Source organism: Morone saxatilis, unplaced genomic scaffold (assembly GCF_004916995.1).
Source record: "Morone saxatilis isolate NCDOM2014 unplaced genomic scaffold, NCSU_SB_2.0 Contig18, whole genome shotgun sequence".
Classification (NCBI taxonomy): domain Eukaryota; kingdom Metazoa; phylum Chordata; class Actinopteri; family Moronidae; genus Morone; species Morone saxatilis.
The window spans coordinates 5,514,725-5,536,890 of NW_023339740.1; the positions used below are offsets into that span (position 1 = coordinate 5,514,725).

General features: G+C 42.7%; 1 protein-coding gene across 6 annotated transcripts in view; it reads left to right on the forward strand.

Annotated features, from left to right (window-relative positions):
• Window positions 1-20,249, forward strand: part of foxp1b (forkhead box P1b) — a gene marked incomplete at its 3' end in the record, with an annotated part of 141,633 nt that extends 121,384 nt beyond the window's left edge. For all 6 annotated transcript variants that reach the window (XM_035662848.1, XM_035662850.1, XM_035662851.1 and 3 more), the window contains 10 exon segments: window positions 1,215-1,404; window positions 6,530-6,637; window positions 10,984-11,071; window positions 12,333-12,416; window positions 16,413-16,617; window positions 16,800-16,876; window positions 17,561-17,662; window positions 18,845-18,966; window positions 19,816-19,888; window positions 20,083-20,249. In XM_035662848.1, coding sequence (XP_035518741.1) covers window positions 1,215-1,404; window positions 6,530-6,637; window positions 10,984-11,071; window positions 12,333-12,416; window positions 16,413-16,617; window positions 16,800-16,876; window positions 17,561-17,662; window positions 18,845-18,966; window positions 19,816-19,888; window positions 20,083-20,249 — 1,216 coding nt within the window.
• Between the last annotated feature and the right edge of the window lie 1,917 nt (window positions 20,250-22,166).

Consider the following 22,166-nt stretch of genomic DNA (forward strand, 5'->3'; position numbering starts at 1 on the left):
GCTGGTGATGAGAAACAGGGAGGAAGGGGGGGGGGGATCCGGAGAATATAAACCCAAGTAGATAAGCATGTGCAAATCATCTTTCATTTGCCAGTGCTCATTTTGAGAATGGATTTAATTAATTGTAATGTTAAACGAGTGGTCTTGCCCATTTGCTCTGTGGTTAAATTCACCACATATCCGAGGGCTTCTTTCACCATACTTAAAACACGTGGCTTATTTAAGCACAGAATTTGAATACCCAATACAAATCCACTCATATTCCCCTATTAGATCTTTTAGTATGCTATTAAAATCAGAGTTGTCCAGATGCAGTATGTTTTGACTGAAAATACAAATAGCCACAGATTCTGCACCCATGAGGCTTAATCTTTTTTTTTTTTTACATATCAGCTTTATCCTCATTTATGTCAAATGAAAGCGGTCTCCTCTGGCACAGTCACAGACACACCATAGATGGACAAATACATATATAGATATATAAAACAAAGCCTCTCTCTTCTCTCAGACGTGGCAAGTGGGATGCACAAACACAGCATTATCCTTCTTCATCCTGACTCTGGCCCTGGGTGTCGGGATCGCTGTCACTCATAGGCAGAAAACACACACGCACTCCGTAGATTTGTTTCCAGCACACAGAAAAATGTCTTCTGTCTTCAAGGGATTTTTTTTCAAAGGGCTGTGTGAGCTGCAGTGTGCTTGACTTGTTAAATGAGGTTTAAGTCTTCTGTGTCAATTGGAGGCGGTGCAGAGCTTTAAGTATTTTGCACATTAATGCGCTTTTGAGAATATTACCCCAGGGTCCTGTTTCTCAAGGAGGCAGGGGTGGGATGTTTTCTAGTGTTGCCATTGTAAACTTTTTGTTGTGTATGCTCTTCACATCTCTGTTGTTGAGAGAAAATGATGGTGATTATTCAGATTTCATGCCTTGTCTGGATGTTAATTATTTACTCTGGGCATGAAATTTGCGTGAATGCCAGGGATTTGTGTATACAAACACGCTTCAGATCACAGGAAAAATAGGAGGGAGAAAAGGAGGTGGCAGGGAGAAAGAGAGAGAGAGGAGGCAAGTGCTCTCAGTGCATTACCCTGTAGTGGAATATTTTCTAATTAATACTCGGCTTTGTTTACAGACGCTTTGATTTAATTAAGTGATGAAGAAGAGAGTTGGATTAGCTGTTAATTGATTTAATTATCCAATTTGTTTGTCTCAGGCATGATTCCAGCAGAGCTGCAGCAACTGTGGAAGGAGGTGACAAACGCTCACGTGAAGGAGGAGCACAACCACAGCAGCAACAACGGCCACCGGGGCCTCGACCTGTCATCCCCGGCACCGCCAAAGAACCCACTCCACAACCAGCACGCCTCCACCAACGGGCAGTACATGAGTCACAAGAGAGAAGGGTGAGTCTGTCTCTGTGCGTGGTCTTTTACGCATTTCTTGTTTTCTTATATTTACATGTGTCTTTGCATATTTTGCGATCTCTTGCAATGAGGACATGGGTCAGTGAAGACACACACAAGCGCAAAATGAAGTTCCTTAAGTTATTTGTAGCCTACATCTGGTAATTAATCTGGTCTTCACTGTCATCTTTGTGTTGAGCAAACACAAGGCCCATGTGCCATATATTCCCATTTAAAATAGCAATCTCTCACAGGGCCACAGTTGATGGACATGTCCCCATAGGGTTTGCATAGAGATTAATTTATTTATAGTTAGTAAGTATTATTTCCATTAAGGTCATTGTTCTTTGTGCCTGGATGCAGCTGGGGATTTCATAGGAACACCTGAAAGGAATACAGGGATTTGGAGAAATGTGCACCACACTATTAATGAGGGGGTCAGGGTATTGTCCCCCTCTTGCTATTGTTTCAGTTTTACATTGGGAAGTATAGCTGTGTGACTTGAGATTCTTTAAGACATTTTCAAGTAGCAGTGTCTTTCCAGAAAAGAAAAACGCTTCCTTGTATACTGGAAAACCTGTTGACACATAGGATCAACATGATCCTCACCTGTCAGTTCAGTAATAGAAAAAGAAAACAACATATCAAGAACAATAAGCTATTATACGCTAGAAAAAACAAAGCATGGGTATATCATATTTTCAAAACTAGGCTGAATCATCTGTGAAAAGTGTTTGCTCTCCTAGCTGTGTGTCTTATGTCTTTAAGGAAGGAATTAATTTGGCATCTTACACATTTGCTTGTTTTCTTGCACCAAAGCCTGATCTTTGAACTGCTAGTCAGGAGCCTCCAGGCACCATGAGCTCACTGCATAACATCTGACTTGTGTTTCAGTGATCAAAACGTACGCGTCATTATGAAAGCAATGCTGATGAAAACATGTTTAGCGCTGTAAACCAGCAGGCCTTTAGAGGTAAAGAGAGGGGGCATGAGGGGTTGTAGAGGGAATCTGAGTGACTTTGAGAGGGAATACTACGATTCATTGATGGAAAGATACAAACAGAAAGCAGCTATTTCTTATTTAACAGTGGTTTAAAACTGATTCATATTACCTGTACAGATTTAGCCTGTTTACTGTGTTTCAAAGAGATCTCCCAGCACACATACTGGGGAAAAATAAAATTTAAAAAAACGGCCATCAGCTCCTCCCACAGCTGACAGTATCCCCAGCTTCCAGTCCTTCATCCAGTGTCTGGCTGAATGTCTGGTTTCTGTGTAGCTGAAGACAAATCGCAGGGGAGGATATTGACTCGTTCACTCCATCATGCATTGTCGCGAGCGAGCAAACAAGGTGAGCATCGATGGCAGGAAAAGGCAAAAACCAGCCTCAGCTAAGGCGCTCCATGAAACATCGGAGAAGACATAACGCAAGAGCTGGCAGCCCCTCTGCCTCGCGCTGACTGTCAGAGATTAAAGAAGATGTCAACAGCAGTTTAACACAAGCTTAAGTGAAGAAGGCAGTCTCAGTCTGAATATTCTCGCAGTATCTTAGATCTGTCAGAAAACCGAGCAGGTGATTCTCATCCAGCCCATCTGCTCAAGGAAGCCGCGGATTACCTAGCTAGAGCTTCAAATGTGCAATCACGAAGAATAGATATGACGGATACAAATTGAACACAAAACATTCCTTATTAAATGCTGAATGATGCTAATTTAGATCCACACAACCAATAATCCCTTCTTGTGTTAATTTTGGAACACTTGAATCATAACTATCAAGAGCATTGTTCCTCTCTTTTGATGATGCAGACTCAATTCTAATCAGACTCCATGGGAAGAAAAATGAAATATTATTAAGTATGATTATTCTAAGCAAGGCTCTGAGAAAACGTCTGTGTTATAATCCAGGGATTTGAATAATCAGGTTGAAGATAATGGGCTGGGCCGGCCTAGGCGTAAATAGAGAGCATCCACTCATCCTCCCAGCGCTGAACTTAATGAACTTTTAATTGATGCGGTTTTGCAAGTCCTTTTGTCATGCAACAGAAACAAGCCTCTCTGCTGATGGGCCTGTTTTCCCGACTGGCTTCAGATTGGTTTACAGCAGGCCCTAAGTACCATGTAGTTAGTTTCATGTGTCATATAAAATCTGCCCAGGCACAACGACGCCTGCAACTAAAACCTTAAGTGCATCCACAGGAATCACTCACCGGCTTTGCACTTCCGTCTTAAGGAAGGAGGAGAAATTCAATCACTGCCGGCTTGACACACCGAAGACGAGGCACGTGTTCCTGCTTTTACTTGTCTCGAAGAACACTCTGGCGAGGCAGGCTGGGACTTCTGTTTGTCTGAATAACATCCCTGATATGACCAGGGCCTGAGTCACTCAATCTGTCAGCCCGTGTTGTTTCCCAGCCCACGAACTGTGATGCATAGATAGAGATATACCCCTGTGAGCCAGGTCATCTTTATTCAATGATTTGCTTATTTAAATGAAATGTGCCTGATCTGTATCTGACACAAATTCCCAATACAGTGCTGCATCAGCTTTGTAAGGGGGAGCATCCTCACAAAGCGCTTGGCCCACTTTACTTCCCAACAACCATCAGTAACCACAGCTCGGGGACTGTAACACAGCAATCTGTTAAGGAGATAAATTATCAGATTTGGCACAGCACTCCCATCTCTCTTGCCTTTCATTTGTCTTACACCAGAAAAAAAAGATAATTAAATCATTTAGGGTAAACCATGCAGTAGCACAGACGGAAGGAAAGGATCCAGTGTAGGGCCTAGAGAGTTAAAAAGAGGAGGGTAGTGGTGTATGGATGGAGGATTGAGGGGGGGCACACAAGGGAATAGGCTAACATTAGCACCAATGGTGAGGGAGAGTGTTGTGACTGGCTTCACACACTGTGGCCAGACTCTGACCTAGCATTGGTGGACATCAATCTTTCAACTTTTGCTGATAGATTGAGTCCATCAGCGCACGATCATGCCATAGATCATGACTTGTTTATGGCCCAAGCATCTCATCAAAAGCAGTGAACTAGAAAACAACTGGCCAGCAGCTGTTCAAGTCATCCTTGTGTGCAGTTCCTCCTGTCTGTCCACACATAAACACAGTGCAACACCTGGAAGGTTTGCACACTTGCTGTCTGGGTCTATAGGCACTTTAATGTTCCCACTCCTCTAAAGGAAGCTGATGACACGGTTTTCGTCGTCGCTGTTACAAGATCATTAGAGTGTTCTTCCCCCGGGCTGCCTGACAATAATAACATCCTGACAGACCTGTCATGGGTGCAAGTCAAATTTAACGCAATGCAGGGAACTGCAAAGCGGTTTCCTTTTTCTTTTTTTCCCCCTTCAACATGTTCTCAAATGGGAGAAAACCCCATGAATCCTACACTCTTCTCCTATTACACTAATGTAGCTCATTTGGTGTAAATTCTGTCATTTACTACTGTTTAGCCATCCACCGTTTAAAAGGGCTCTTCTGCCGCCAGCCCCTCACAGCGCTTTGTGCTCACTGATTCCCAGCGCACTCCACATTTCAATATCTTATTAATACAGAATTAACCAACAAGCCTGCTCGCAAAGAATTAAAAAAGGATCTCTTTAAATTAAAAACCAGCGTTACCTTCACCAGTCCACACATTTCCTTGTTAAAAACTCATTATAATAGGTCTTCCGCCGTCTATTTATTAGCTGTATCAAAACAGAGGTCTTAATGTGAATGCATAATTCATAATTGAATAAAAAAAAATTCTGACTTTTGAAAGAGGGAGGGAAAAAAAGCTGCTAACCACATTCATGAATGCTTGACTGCTTCCTAATTGCAATGCAATTATCACATGTTATGAACAATGTGAACTCTTAAGCAAGTAATTATAACACAAGGAAACCTGTGACGACCTTTAAAATTTCCTACTTGAGGTACAGCTTTACCAACATTGATACAAATGAGATTTTAATCTGAACATCAGCTTGTTTAATCCGGCAAAATTGCCACACCATGGTTAGATTTCTTTACTTTTTTTACTAATTCATTTTTGCATCAATTTTTAAAATCACAGCAGATGGACGATTGGCTCAGCAATACAAGATGTTATTTTCAGTATTTATTTTTCCTCGCTATCCTTAAAGACATCCCCTGAAGTGGTAGCATAAGACATTATTTCTTATTTAATATATGTATATGAATGAGATTTTAGTGGTTGGAAGTAGTCCCACATGGCAACACAACAGTTTGTGGTGTAATGAATCTCCCTATCTGGCCTGTTGTCTTAGAGAGCAGTGCTCAGACTCGAGGAGAAGCGGCAGCAGCGTTGTGCTCACGAGCCACCAGAAGCACAGGTGGCAGCGATATAGGCCAGTCCCCCAGGCTCTTGTTGCCGAAAGTTGTGTGTCTTGTATAGTGCCTGTGTCCATATGGCCGCCTGTCTCGCTCTCTTAGCAGACACAGGCCGCTCTCTCTCAGCACTGATTGTGGTTAGCTGTGGTTCCATGCCTCTCGCCATATGGAAGATGTTGTAAAGTTTGTTTTTCAGGGATGTTCCTGCTATTTAGACTGATTGTACGGAGCCATACGCTCCCCCATAGATGCAAGGCGCTTGTCAGCCCCCAGTGACAGGGATTGGTCAGTATATAAATTGATACCAGGCGGGGATGTTTACAGTTTGTGCACGGCGTGAAAGCGCCTGATGCTTTTGGGGGTTTCATGTTGTGGTACGCGCTCCTCCAGGTGGGCCCTGGGACATGATGCAGCAGGCAGCGCAGGAAAAGCAGCGATTGAGGGAGCCCCCTAGCAGTCTTGATCAAAGTGAATTGCAGCATGGCTCAGTGATACTAAATAATTACATATTGATTTGGTTGTGCTTTCGCAACACGAGTCCCCTTTTTTAAAAGAAGAGCAAGCAGGGATCACACAGGTACACTGATTCCACACAGACTTGAAGTTTTCATGTGGAAACAACATATAGTACACACAGGGAAGTGCTAACCAGCTTAAAAGGAGAAACCATCTTCTGTGACATGCTATGTGACCACAGGACTCTAACTGTGTTTGTGTTCCAGAAAACTTGTTTTTATTAATAACCACCTTTCTTTCTGTGAATTTCTCTTTTAGATCCACGCTAGAAGAGCCTTCCCACCACAGTCACCCTCTCTATGGTCACGGTGTTTGCAAGTGGCCTGGATGTGAGGCAGTATTTGATGATTTCCAGTCATTCCTCAAGTAAGTCATAGTCGGAGGTGCGTTTCTATCACAGTTTGTTTGTCCTCGTGTCGGGTCGATTACACGTTTTGTGACCCCTGGCGACTCAGAGGCACTACAGGTGCAGCTGGTTGTTATTCCTGAGTGCGGGTGCCTGGGTTGGCACTCTCTTGACAAGGGTACTGTGGCGGGGTCTCCTTCTGAGAACGGCATGGGCCTTCTAATTCCTGTGATAAGTGCAGTTCCCATGGTGACGGGGCCGTTTTTCCCAAACAAACAACGGTAGGATGTTTATCTGTGGCAGCCCGCACTTAGGGCGCTCTGCATGTTTGCCCTTGTCACTGGACAGGAGGATTGGTGTGTGTGTCTTTGACTGCCTCTGCTTTTTCTTAGTGGTTTATTTCCTTCTCCTCTTTCATGCTTTACTTCCTTGACTTGTTTTCTGGTTTACTGAAGGCCCAAACCTATGCACTATGTTAAAATGAAACCATGTATACTATACTTAAAGAGGTCCAGCTAAGACAGCATCACCTGCTGTGTAGCATCTTTCCAGTGTGAGAAGTGTCTAACAGGTTTGACCCTGTCCGGTCTGACATGGGCCTTTGTTCTGCACCGTGTTTCTCCATCTGAGTCAGGCCCCTGGTTTACTAATCAGCCCTGTGTGTAGTGCGCTCTAGGTAATCCAACACATTACAGCGCCATGGTTACGGAGAGGATGAAAACATCTGCATTGTGGCAGCAGATCAATGGCTCACTGTCACCCCGGATTAGTCGCACTTTAAACAAGATATGACACAATTCCATTATCCTAAAACAAGCACTCAGCGAGCACACAGCTTCCTCACAGGCGCAGGAGAGAAAGGTGCTGCAGAGGGACGCCTCACAAGGCAGCTGAAAGTTTTGACTGTCTTTGTCAACATTCCCGTTTTTCTGGTGTTTGCTTGAATCCACTTGGAGCGCAGTTTGCTTTAGTAAAGCATTTCACACCAGATTGTGTGGGAGTGCAGTACAGTTCTCTGTGCAAGAGGGAAAAGAAAAAATTGCAGTTATATGTTTTTATTTTCATTTAATAAACATCCTGTGACACGTAGTTATTAAACCACGTAGTGCACACACACACTTTCCCACATAGACACACATATTTCAGCTTTGGGAGTGCCCCCTTAAATCCATCACTATTTATTGTATTCTGACATTGCCTCACCCTTTGTTTATAGAAGAGAGGGGAATTAAATTCAGTGTGCCCGGTAGAGCTCTGCCTTCAAAAGTCTCTAAGTGCACTCTGCTGTGTTTTTACAAGTGTTTTTATCATGGCAACATCTTGTTTACTTTAGTTGCCTGCTCAAACTGCTTGGAACATGTTAAGAAAACATTTGGGGAGAGTCTCCACAAAGCTGCCTTTGTTTAACAGCAGGCAAGAGTGCGAGCAGCTCACCAAGGTGTTAACTCTCAAACCCTTAAGCACTTCCACATGAATCCCAGCAACTGATACTGCAGGCCTCCGAAAACAATCAAAAATAAAAATAAAGAATACATGCAGACGTTTTAATGCTCTTGCAAAAGTCTCCTAAGGTTGGGAGAAATGTTGAAAATATAAGTGAAAAGAGGTGTGTGTGTGTGTGTGTGTAGTCAGCAGAACACAGTGTACTGTGTACCAGAGAGAGAAAGGTGAGGAGGACTCTAACGTCAACCAGATTTCAGCTCCACATGCCAACAGTAACAACTAACACGGGACTGAAATGTTGTTTTAAACTGTGTGTGTATTTATTCTATCTTTTAAAGAAAACATTACATACCTACAAGCACTATCTCGATAAATACAAAGCACCAAAATCCCTGTTCCTGTTTTCTGGTTCAGCACACAGAAGGGTGGGGTTGGGTTCGTAGAGGAGCCTGCTGTTTTTACGGGGGTCAAGACCCTTTCTCTTCAGTGTCCAGTCAGAGGTCAGAGCCAGGGAAACACTGCAGTGCCCTCTAGTGCTGCACTGCCTGCCTGCTGAAACACTCCTCTCTCACACCTCAACACCACGGAGCAAATGTTTTGCACCACTGCACACTATTCAGACCTCATGAAAAACCACAAATAAGCCAAATGTAAAATAATGTAAAATCAAGTTTAAAAACTGTAATCCTTACATAAAACGAATGATTTTAATGCTCTGTACTATGTTTTAATACTTAATACTGTGGAAATAATTAGAAATATGCACCAAAATCTTTAATGCATTTAAATGTAAATACTATTGTAAAGATGTGTGGTTTAATTTAAATTCCACCAAACAGTGAAGATGATAAACCTTCCTCAGAGACAGCCTTAAGCTCTGGGTCCAGTCTATATAATTAGAAATTGTAAAGGAGAAAAAAAGGCGAACTAACTGATATGTAAAAAGCCGACTGTTACAGGAATGTCTATTTAACTTGTTTTATTGTGGCAATTTACATTAGGGGCTGTCATCCTGCCAGAGAGCTTTTAAAAGTGGCTTCATTTGAAGTCCAGAAAGTGACACATGCCAACGTTCATAGTCTCTCTCGATGTCAATTCCCCCGTATCCCATGCTCCCGTGTCCAGACACTCCTCTCAAGGCTGCATTAGGGCCATTTGAATATTTCATTTCCTATTAATTATGCACTGTGACTCTCCATGTCATTAGAAGAAATAAAGTGGAATGTAACAAAGGATGAAAAGAAGCAGGGCACATGTCTCCTATGAACAGAGAAATTCCAAAGCTGCTCACGTAGGCCACCCTTCATTGAAAATTCAGTCTGTGCCAGTTAAATTGAAGCTGAAACGTCTTTACCTATTATTTTCTTCTTTGAAATTTAGTAAGATGTCCTGAAATGTTTACCAGTTTCATTTTCCGACCTACTTAATTAAATGGGCATTTATTTAACTCAAACAAATGGAAAGCCCAGAAGAAGGTCTGAATTGATTTCAGCAAGAGGGGGTTATTGCCCACGCTTTCTTTAAATATGCCTTTTTAATTTATTTTTCGCCACAATAATTAACTTCAAGCGCTGAATGTATATCACAGTCATTTTGAAAAATGTATTATCAAAACACAATAGGAGGACTTGAAGGGGGGGAGAGAAGAGAGACCACGTTTCCCATAAAGATTTAAATCATTCACCTCAAGGTTGAAAATACCACAGCTGAACAGAAACCTTCACATTTCAAGCAGAGCACTATCAATTTCCCTTCCCTTCATATGTGTCTGTTTTCTGAGCGTCTGTGCTGTTTAATGCACAAATGTGTTGTCTGTACATAAAGCAACGGCGTCAAATTTATTGGGCTATCATAACGCCAGCGCTGCCACTGTCTGTGCCTTCACAGGTCGACTCTGGCTATTTTTGATTTGCAGTAAATGACAGAAAAAGTGCATTTGAAAAGGCAGCCGTGTTACACACACACACACACCTCTCTCCCATCTGCCGGCGCCACTGTGTGCACACAGACATGCCTGGTGACAGTGACCTACATGGTCACCGAAGATGTGATATAATTTATGATATATATAATATATTGGATCCATTAGCGAGCATAATGAAGTAGTGAAATGAAAGGGTATTTGTGAAATCAGTTCAAACATCCTGCTCGGATTATGATTAAATGATTAATGAAATGCCCCTGCATAAGCATTTTCAAACAGTAATTCATGCGGCGGCTGATAAAATTCCTCCAATCATATTTCCTTCACTCGTGAACCTTATCTCCACCATTTTATATAAATCACAGAAAAAAACCCTCGTCTGCTACCCAGCGAGCTACTTATTTAGATTAGTTATAAACGTACAGGAAAAGAGAACATCTTCCCTGTATAAAATAATCATGCATAATTATATCCATAGTTGTGTCAAGTTTGTGACAGATCCCATCTCCTCGCCCTGTTGTCCTCGCCATTTGGTCTGGCTTTATTTGAATTCTCTTAATTTTAATGACACAATTAGCAGAAAAAACACACAAAAAAAGGGCAAATTCAACAAGGCAAAAGGTAGCTGGAGTGAGAAGAAATGGCATCAGGGCACCGGTGCATAATTTAGCAAAGGAGTCCAACCTGAAATTCTTCAATCATTCCTCTTATCTGTGAGCTGTAGTTGGAGCAGACATGACTGCCATGAAATATTGAGTGTCATTCTTGTATGTTAAAAGAAGTGTTTCTTCTGGTTCTGCAGATTTTATGTGTGTGTAATCTGTGCAGTATGTGAAGCTCTGCATGGTTATTTACCACATATTCTCTATACATTGTGCTTTACCCAATTACCATCATTAAACCAGACATTACAAGACTTTTGTTTCTTATATGTAAGAGGCTGCAGAAGTCAAACTAACACCAGCTTTTTTTGTGTGTTCTCTGTTTTTTGTTTTCCAGGCATCTTAACAATGAGCACGCCCTGGATGACAGGAGCACGGCCCAGTGTCGGGTGCAAATGCAGGTCGTACAACAGCTGGAGCTGCAGGTATTGTCTCATAGTTTGTTTTGGCCCAAATATTTATGTGTCTTCTTCTCCTGACACTTCCTCAGTGTCTGCTGAACCCCTCCCTGTCCGTCTGATATCAGCCAGGGGGTCACTCATGGAAGGGGGGGGTGGGGCAGAAGAATGAAATAATTTTGTAGATTTGCAAGTAATCAGTCATTAAAAATGTGTTATGTATGCATGACAGCCAGGAAAAGATATATGAAGGGCCCGGGGCTAAGTAGAGAAGATAATTACATTTTGAATTTTACTGGGTTTTAAAGTTATTTATGACTTTTAACTGTTTGGCACCAACAATAAAACACTTGGTGAAATGACTCGGCAGCGTGGTGCAGATGGGCGCTCAGTGCTGAGTGACTTTAAAGAAAACACTACCCGGAAAACTTTTGACAGTCGGTGGTTTTAATACGGCTATGTGTGATCTTTCTTTGCCTTATTCTGTGATAAAAGAAAAATCTGCATGTGTACATTAAGAATGCACTTATGGGAAAAGTCATGGTTCACAGTCATCCCATCATGGGGGCATTATAATGGCTTGTGTGACGTATGTGAGTATGTGTAAGAGTGGTGGGTTAAATGGTGACCACATTGCTAATGTAAGGTTGCACGTATTTATTATTATAAAACCAAGAGTTCCATTAAACTGTATTTTTATGAATTACCTTGTAATGTATTCCAGATTCTGTGCCGCATTCTCTTGTGGTTCACATATTAGCCACATAATACCCTAAAATGACTGCTAATGAGTATAAAACAGTTGTGGTTTACAGGATGTTAAACTTAAACAATGAGAGTTCAGTTGCTCAAACATTACACCATACCAACGTCCTGTTATTTCCGCTCTGCTTGTGTATTATCCAGAGGGATGGCGTGAAGGTTTATCAGACACAGACTTCCTCTGCATGCAGCCTATCACCGTGATTTAAGCTGGCAGCTAAGACAGCGCTGAGTTTCAGACAGGTAGAAAGGGCCCAGGCTTGTTATTGGCAATGAGACGCAGTATCTTTTAACCTTGAATTGGAGACAGTAGTTAGATTGTCTGAAGTGCAGAGTTGTTGACAGCTTCCAAAAGCATTTTGAGAATAAATAATTAGATGGTCTCGAGAGCAAAAAGATGGATTTGTTCCAACAAGCTCATCGTAAAGGATGCCTTCGCTGCAAAGGAATGTATGGAATTAATTAAAGTAGAGATTTTTTCTTTTTGTATATAAAAAATGTAATGTGTTCTCTTCCCTCATTACAGCTAGCGAAAGACAAAGAACGTCTGCAAGCTATGATGACGCACCTTCATGTCAAGTCCACGGAGCCCAAAGCCACCCCACAGCCGGTGAGCAGCAACCCTGTCATACGTCTTTCTCTTGTCCCTCCCCCCATCCTTTTGTTTGTCTTAATTGGCACACATGTATTCATTAATCCCTTCCTCCATCTCCTTATTTATCTGCTAAATAAAAACAGCTGTTCTCTGGAGGGAGGCAGTAAATATTGTTTGGACCACATCTGCTGACATCCGAGATTCAATTTGGTGTCTGTGATGAACTGGATGCACACTCTGTAACAGCCTCAGCTCCAGAGAACCAGTGCCTGTTTGGGCAGACAGAAAAAAGCAGAGATAGAAATACAGCAATAATAATAACAAACATTATATTTTATAGACAGACATTTATTTTTAGTGCTTTTAAAAGAGAAGTTACAAAGTACTTTTCTGCCACATAACATAAAATATAAGAAATATTTATTCTAATGCATATAGAATAATAATAATAATACTAATAATGATTATAATATAGTTGGCTGAAATTGAAATATTATGGATTGATATGTACAGATATGCTAGCTGATGCCATTCCAAAATATAGGTGGTAGCAGCACTTGCTGATTTTGATTTTAATATTGATTTTCTATGATAACAGATGCTTTCCTTAGGACATCTGTATCTTTGTTTAGGGTTGAAAATTTGTAGGGATTACCCTCAGCCATCTTTAAAAGTAATTGGTGAAATAAGATCTAAACAGAAGCTAATCTTTGACTTAAATGTTGTTTAAATAGAGTTTGGTATCATAGTCAACAACAGAATGAAGAGTGAACAAAGGTCATTTTGTAAAAATGCAAATGATGCAGGATGAGAAAAGAAAAGGAAATGTCTCAGTGGTGATTCACCAAAATATGTTGCAGGTGAACAACTGATGTGAATAAATGTAACAGCAGATCAATTTATTATCTTCTTGACACATTCCAGACATCATGCTTATCACTCTTAATATATGCCACGCCATAAAGCCTACTGCTTAATCCCTATCCTATAGGGGCAAGGGCTTAACATATGGCATTTAAGTGTCTGAGCTATTTTGTCATGTTTAAGAAGGGGCCTCACCACCATATTTCAGCCTGTATGACAGTTCATTCGGGGAGCCAAATGTGCAAAGATCATTTCACTGCAGGGCGTGAATCTGAAATCACGCACACAGACGCACAATATACATGCACGAGTCTTGTCTCAGTGCAGCTTGGATCATTTATTTACAGTCAGTGAGGTGGCCATTGACGTGCAGAGGCTGCATGTGAGCTGAACGCAGCGCAACCCGTCAACATAAAGCGCCCGGAGATGTCGGACGACAATGGGCTGTCTGTAAAAGCTGCGCCTGTGTCACACACACTGATTGTGTAGATTAGAGTGCAAAACGAGGGCTCTGACACAGGGACATTTGTATATGAAAAGTGGTAAGGGTGGCAGATAGCATCTTGAGTTCACTACCTCTCCTCTCTCCCCGGGGCCTGTGAGAATGGCTGTGTCAAAGCTCAGCGTTAACACTCTCAAGGGGGCAAGCTGGGATTTTTATTCAAATAAATAGACTCCCATTCTCCAGCGCTACTTTGCCTGCTGTGAGCCGCTATGAAATGCTATGATAAATATGTCTGGCTTCGGCTGGGTGAGTGGTGGACCTGCACAGGTCAGGGCCCGTGGCCCCATTGAGGCTTTAGTGAGATTGCAGTGGCCACCAAAAAAAAGAATAAAATCTTCTTTTTAGTAGATGCAGAATGAAAGTATTCTCAGAGCTGACTGGAACTACTCTGAAAAAACAATTGTGTTCTTCCAGTAATTGCTAGTTATGCCTTTCTGCTGTTCTGTGCTGTTGCATATAATAAAGGCATGTGTAAGTAGCCAACTGTCACAGCAGAGTAGCACAGATGAATTTGCCGGTTTACATTTAGTTATAATTAAAGACAAACAAACTGATACTGTGCATGTACCACGTCAAATGAATAGGACTCATTTTATTCTTCTGAGGTGGATGTGGGGTGGGGGGGCTGGGGGGAAGATCAAAACAAAATGTGCCACATTAGCAATGCCTGTTCTCTGTGTGTGTATTCCGTGTATGTGCGTGTTTGTATTTGCCTCTGAGTGTGTGGGTGGGTGTCTGCACTCGGTGTCACTAAGCATTCTTGTCAGAAATCTGACCTTTTACGCCATACATAATTAAGGAGGGACTTTTTGTTTATTTTCTTTAGCAGCTTGCCGAGTCAAAGCCAGTATAATTAGATCACCAATTACCATTTAATTAATTTCAGTCTGAAGTCTCATTTTGTCTAGGCACTGGAGTGAGCCCAAATGGTGAGGCAAACAAAGGCAAGGCTATTACCAGCCTGTCTGGCCTATTGTTGAAGCCTCTCTGTGTTTATTGCCAGGGAATATGGATGAAACATGAAACAAAGCCTGCTAATCCACAGGAAGAGAAGTCAACACCGCAGCCCCATTCTATTGATAGCATTGTGTCAGAAACACGCGAACCCTAGTGTGATTTATTTTGCTCGTGATTTAGAATAACACATCTTCTGCTACTGTTGGTGAGGATGTAGTCTACATTTGTGCATCCCAGCAGTAATCCAAATTATTTGGGCAGAATCTGCCAGAAAGCCAGAGTTCAGCCTCCAAAACATAAATAGACATTGTGAGGACTTGGACACATGTCCGTCTCTAATTTTGGTGAGAGTAGTTTGCAACGTAATAATTTAATAGGGTCTATTTCTTTGTAAAATAAAAAAAAAAGTATTTGTAATTGTAAATTAATTCTAAATAAACCAAAAAATATTGTTGTGACAGTGTCATGTCAACACTGAATTCTGGGGGTGGCAACCTTGGATTTCTAAGCTCTATATTATACATGCTGGTAATAATTGGTGGCTGAACAGGATCTGCGTTGCTTTGTACAGTCAACTGTCTGTTGTCAATCATCACGTCTGATCTCCTGGTAATCAACAAATGATGTCACAGATGAGATGTGTCCCTTCAACACATCTCCCTTTTTTTCCTAGCTCCCCATTTCTCTCTCTGTATTTTCTCTTCTCTCTTTTTCTCACAGTCTGAAGTCATGTTTAATTTGGAAACTGGCCTCCTTCGGCAAATTAGCAATTAGAACAATTTTGTTGGAATATGTATCTGTGTCATTAGTTTTCCTGCCAATTAATAGCTGGAGCAGGGGGTCAGGCTAGAATTTTCCACTTGACTGCTGCTCCAGTATGGAGGCTTGGCACTTGGCTCACAGCCGCCACAGCTGCTGGAAGCCATGCTATACCTTAGGAGCACTTGCCATAATTAGTTTACCTTGTAGCCATTATTACTTAAATCCCTCCTTCTCCTCAGCCCACCCAGCCCATCCACACACAGTGCTCAGCAGTAAAACCAAATATTTTCTACATAAGGCTGTCCATGAAAACACTGTGAGGCCATCTTTACCACGGCCATCGTGGCCCTGATGATGGAGGTCAGTCAGATACAGTAGTTAATCATCAGATCACCTCCATAAGCAGCTCCTAATTAGAGTCCTCACAATACAATTTCAGCTTGTAATTAGCCCAGATTGGCTTCTTCCTCTGGCTGCCTTATTAGCGGGGCTGCTCAGCGGTAGGTGAGAATCACACTGTCATTTTTCAGAGCTGTTCGGGCCGCCCATCTTCCCTCACTCCACTCGACCCTCACCAGTTACAATGCTGCAGACCCACAGTGGGTGGATGAGGTGGGGGTGTGTTGTCCAAACAGGACAAGGGGGGACAAAAGATTTAACAAAAGGCGATGAGACAGAAAGCTGGGAACACGGCACCGATAGAGAGGGAGGGAGGAGAGAGCAGAGCGTGAAGAATAGAGGAGGTGGAGGAGCGGGGCCTCCAGGGTTGTTTTCCAAACATTTAGCAAACGTTCATGGATCATCTCAGGGCCCGTCTGCAATTAGAGCGGAGATATGCATAGCCAATGAGGCGTCTGAGACACATGGGTAATTAGGGGACTAACTGTGCTCCTGTCTGTGTGTGTGTCTGTCTGTCTCCTCAGCTCAACCTGGTTTCCAACGTCACATTGTCCAAATCGGCCCCTGAGGCCTCTCCTCCTCTGAGCCTGCCCCAGACCCCCACCACACCAACGGCACCCCTCACACCCCTGTCCCAGACCCACTCCGTCATCACAGCCAACAGCCTCCACAGCGTGGGCCCCATGCGACGGCGCTACTCAGAAAAGTACAACATGCCCATCTCTCCAGGTACTGCAGACTGCACACACACACTCACAATTAAATACATGGAACTGCACAATGACTGACTGTATACACAACCATGTAATCATGCTGTACTTTGTGTTTTCAGCCTCTGATGGGACATTTGTGTTGACACCTGATCATTTTATTCCATATTGACACAGTTTGTGTTTGTTCCCTGTGTGCAGATCTCAGTCAAAACAAAGAGTTTTACATGAATGCAGATGTTAGACCGCCGTTCACGTATGCCTCATTAATAAGACAGGTAAGGATACTGCTTTTTAATCTGTCTACATTTAGGAAAACAGGGCCTTTAATAGCCTTCACCCTGCCTAGTCATAGTGAGGAATACAGCAGATATACAGTCAGCTATTTAGAAGGTCACAAACTACAGTTATTCTGCTTATTTCTCTCTTCCTTCCTTGTTAAATTTCAAATAAAATTTAGACAGAGGAGCAGATTAACCATCTTCAAATGAGTGCAAGAATGCGTACAGGATTCAAAAAAACAGCCACATATGACAATTGCATTTGATTAAGCATTCCAGTGGCTGTGATTATTACCAAATTCATTTCACACAACAGTAGGGATGAACCTGTTTTAAGATGGCCAGTCAATTATTGCTCGGCCACAGTAATCTGGGATCTCAGGAATTAATCTGAGCCGGCCATAATTGCTGCCCTGTAATCTGCCTGAGAAATGTTTTCGCTTGCCCTTCATTTACACCCACAAAGGAAAATATATTCAAATCTGCCGTTTTGAATGAAAAGTGCAGAAGACTTCTATAAACAGAGTAGGGAGTACACTTCACAGAGACAGTTTCTTTGCTCTTCTCTGTGTTTTTCTCAAGAGAACACACACAAACCTGCATGCCTCTTGTGAATTATTGATCACTCTGTGAAGGGAGCAAAATTGTAAATGTTTGTTTCTGTCACTGTTCCTCATCCAGGCAATCCTCGAATCTCCAGAAAAGCAGCTAACACTAAACGAAATCTACAACTGGTTCACACGAATGTTTGCATATTTTAGGCGCAACGCAGCGACGTGGAAGGTAATTTTACTGTTCTTCCTGACTTCTTTGAACCAGAAGGAGATGTTGTGTTGATGTTGGGGAGAATGAAATGATAGCCAGGCGTAATACCTTTATAAATGAACCTCTACCCAAACATATAACAATACTCCACTTATTCAGTCCAAATGAACCGCCCTTTAAGCAAACATGTGAACCACATAGAAAAACCAAAGAGAGGAATATGTGCATTCTTGTGAAAAAGAAAAAAGAAGACAGAGAGAGAAGAAAATGAAAAAAAACAATCTCCTAGTAATATGTGGGGATGTTCTGGTGGTGGGTGGCATTACTCTAACATAGCAGTGCTCTGCCAGTGACTCCTGGCTGAGCCTCTCACATTGACTTCAGAAGGGAACACTCTGTTTTCCACCAGGCCACATACACACACACACACAGACACACACACACAACAAAAACAAAACAACAATCTAAAACAAGAAATGACTGGAGTCAGAAAGTGAGATTTGAATGAGCCTCAGCCTTAGCTGGTCTGTGACACGCAGCTGGATGAGACCCAACATACACACTCACACTCACACTCACACTACCACCACCCTGCTCCACCCCCGTCCTCCATCAGCTCCCACACTCACTGACAACCCTTCCATAGGGGCACATTGGTGTTCTAAACACTGGATTCCACAACTCTCTCTCTCTCTATACACACACATACTTAATATACACACATGCACTCAGCGTAGCTCCTGGAATAACAAAGGGATGATATATGCAGGTCTACTTTCATGCCTAAATGGTTTGGATTGGTCCCTGGATTTAAGTTTTAATAGCTCTTTTTCCTCACATTGTGATGCATCTAAATAACTCAGAACTCATGAGTGAAATGTTAGTTTTCTGCATTTCACTCATTATATTTGTACTGACTGATCAGAAAAGACAGTGTTGTGAGTGATAAGATAAAAAGCATGTCACTGACTCTATTGCCATGGAAACCAAGAAATATTTACTTGTTGTTTAAGTCATTTGAAACTTTGGGACCATTTACTGCCAATAACATTCTGGCTTATTTATTGTTTTCATTCAGGTTTCATCCAGTGCCTGTCATAATATTTCTTCTTTGAAATGATTTTTTTCCCCATGCAGACAATGTTTACTGTACTGATAGCAACCTTTCCTTTTCTCTCTTTGTTTTCACACCAACTGCAGAATGCAGTCCGGCATAATCTTAGTCTTCACAAGTGTTTTGTGCGGGTAGAAAACGTAAAAGGGGCTGTCTGGACAGTCGACGAAATAGAGTTCCAAAAGAGACGGCCTCAAAAGATCAGTGGGTAGGTTTGGCCTTTTGAGCCCTGACTAGCGTCTGTCTCACTGATGGGAAGAGGCTGCTGCTGCTTCATCTCATTGTCTGTGTGCCATAACGTCCAAAGTCCCTTCTTGCTTTGGGGTGCCCTCCCTCCATGCTTTCAGTAGCTTTTTGGTGATGCCTTATAACCCACAATGGCTTATTTTCATTTGGATCCTCACCCTCTGCCCTCCTCCCTGTGTCTGTCTGTCCATCCTCTGTCTGTCCTGTTGATCACTGCATCTGCATCTGGCTGCCCCTGCTCCCTCCCCGCTGGTTTGCTTCCCCAGGGTGCCATTCGCACCAACCTTTCCTTGCATAAGTGCTTTGTGAGAGTAGAGGATGAGTTTGGGTCCTTTTGGACCGTTGATGATGAGGAGTTTAAGCGCGGCCGCCACATACAGCGAGGCCGCCCTCGGAAATGCGCCACTGATGAGAACTTTGATGAGCTGCTCGTACAGTAAGCACTTCCGCCTGCGCTGCTAACTCCAGAGGCCCAGCCCTACCTGCATGCCCCCCCCCCCCNNTTCAGTGTTGTCATCATGCTTTTTGTGTTTAGCTCGCCATCCATCATGCTTTCACAAGATTGCTTCCATCAACTTGTTCTTTCTTCCCATGAAATGCAAAGTGTTGAAGGTAGTTGTGTGGTATTGTGAAGTGATTGAACATCTTAGAACTATAGCCTTAATATCCACATTACTACACCAGTAAATGTGTTTAGTTCTTATACAAAGTGCATTGATTTCTTTTTATGAAATAAGATACTGCAGCTTAGGAATGCATGCTAGGTGAGACATGAGTCTGTGGTTTGTAATTTAATTTTCTCTGTTTGCAGAAGTCCAGCCTTAGTGAAGAACATTCAGACCAGCTTGGGCTATGGTCCGACCCTCTGCTCTGCTGCCTTCCAGGTAAAAAAGAAAAAGTGACTTCATCTTTAGCTGCCTTGCTCAGAACTTCTGAAAAACACAAAATAATATAAAATCTCTCCTCTAGTCTTTGTTTTGAAGGGGTTGTACTGGTATGAAAAGAGTGATGGGCAAGTGAGAAAGTGCTGACAACTCTCTTCCGTTTCACATTTAATGCTTCGGGCTTTGCTTTTCAGGCTTCAATGGCAGAAAACAACATACCTCTATACACTACTGCTTCCATTGGAAGTCCCACCCTCAACTCCCTGGCCAACGCCATCCGTGAGGAGATGAATGGAGCGATGGACCATGGAAACAGCAACGGCAGTGACAGCAGCCCGGGACGCTCGCCCCTGCCAGCTATGTGAGTGGCACGCACACGCTTTCTATCTCCACCACAATGTGTGAGAAAAGAGAAGAGGGGAAAAGAGTTTGAGCTGTCTGCTCCACAGAGACAGCAACGCTCTAAATAGAGTTGGATAGAAAATAACTTTAATGCCCACCCAAAATGCTCTAAAATTACCTAATGCATGGCATTAGATGAAAGAGAAACAATACCGGAGAGGACAATAAATAAAGTGAAGAGGGATGATATTGGAGTGGTGTGTGGGGTCATGGCCAGAGCTGTGGCTGGCCTCCCTGCAGAAAAGGAAACTCCACCTTTTCAAAGAAAGAAAAGGCCGGAGACCCTCTGTTATTTTAACAGCGAGTTTATGAACTCTCCTTTATATGTCCTGCTGTCTGTCTGAGTCGCGCCATAATCAGCCGTCCAATTTGTTCAAATATTTACAAAATGCCAGAATGCAGAGTGACAGAGCTGTTGGCTCCGACGTGGTGAAACACGAGCCGCAACACCTTCACAAACGCCTCTGAGCCGCTGCAAGAAAAAACAACACAAAAGCATAATTAGTCTGGAGGACATCATCCAAGATTCTCATGTAGGAAAGTTGCGGTCGGCCTGGAAACCGCAGCTCCCCGTTCACTTGTTGTATAGGAGTGTCTGTTAAGTTGTTTGAAGCCTAAAATAATACAGCACACGCTGCATCGTTTCCAGATGTGGGCGCAGACCACCGATGCGCAGCGCGGGTAGACTCAGGGATGGCCTCCTGAAATGTCTGAGCTTGGGGGAAATTCTGCCTGAAAACAAAAAAAAAAGGTGCAGTAATGAGCTCCTGGCCAAATGGAGGAAAGTGCCATCCCTAATCACTGTGAACATAGCTCTGAGCGTGGCTGTGGAACAGGAAAGGCAGAGACAGGATGGGTGTGCTGGCCTAAAGGCAGCCTGCTTCTCCCTCTGCCCCTCTGCTTCTATCTTTAGGCTGATGGAGCTCACAAACTCCTTCTCCATAATTATGTCTATAAGCTTTATTCAAGCACAAAATGAGTTAAATCTGTTTTCTTTTGCTTTTAAAGAACTTTATTCTCTTATTAACAAAACATACCCGCTGTTTCATGCCTACGGATTGAGCATTAAATGTTATATACAGCAGCACCATCACTGCAAGGGAATGAGCAATAAACTAACGTGTGATAAATATCCCTCTTTTACTGTGATGCTTTGCTTCCAAATACAAGTTCATCACTACTGTTAACTGTGCAACAACATGTGTTTTCCACATGTGCCAGTGTTGCTGCCGGTTTGACAGGACGCAGCTTTTTAACACTGCACGGAAACCAGAGCACTTCTCTTAAACAGCCAGACGAGAATCAGGTATCCAGAGACGGCTAATTATAAGCAAAGTGTGGAATCAGCATGCAGTTCAATAGCATAATAATAACAATTTCATGTCTGCCCTGCAGCCACAGAGTCAGACCCGAGGCAACAGCACTTGTGGAGTTACTTTGATGTGAAAGTGATAGAAAAGCTGACTTTACTTTTTCCCCCTTTTTATAATTCACACAAAAATATGTCGGCTCATTAGCATACGAGTGTCTCCATCACAATGCTCGCAAATCACACAAGACGTCCTGGTGAGAATAAATCAAATGTGGGCTTTGGCGGTGAAGAATGTGCCAGTTGTCCCTTGTTGTTGTAGTAAATGAGCCTGGTGCCTCATCCTGACACCGCTCTACCTCCACTACAGCAGCCTGGCACCGCGGGTTAGAGCGGCAAGTCCCCTGCAGCTGCTCATAATGTTTTTACTTTTTTATTTTTTCTCCTCCTTTCTGCCACAGCCAGGCCTCCTCTTCCCCCCTGCGCTTTATTCCTGTTCTGCTTCTGTAATGAGAAATTTGGCAGATCTCATCTCTTTAGCGGCTCTTTTGCCCAGGCTGTGAGCTT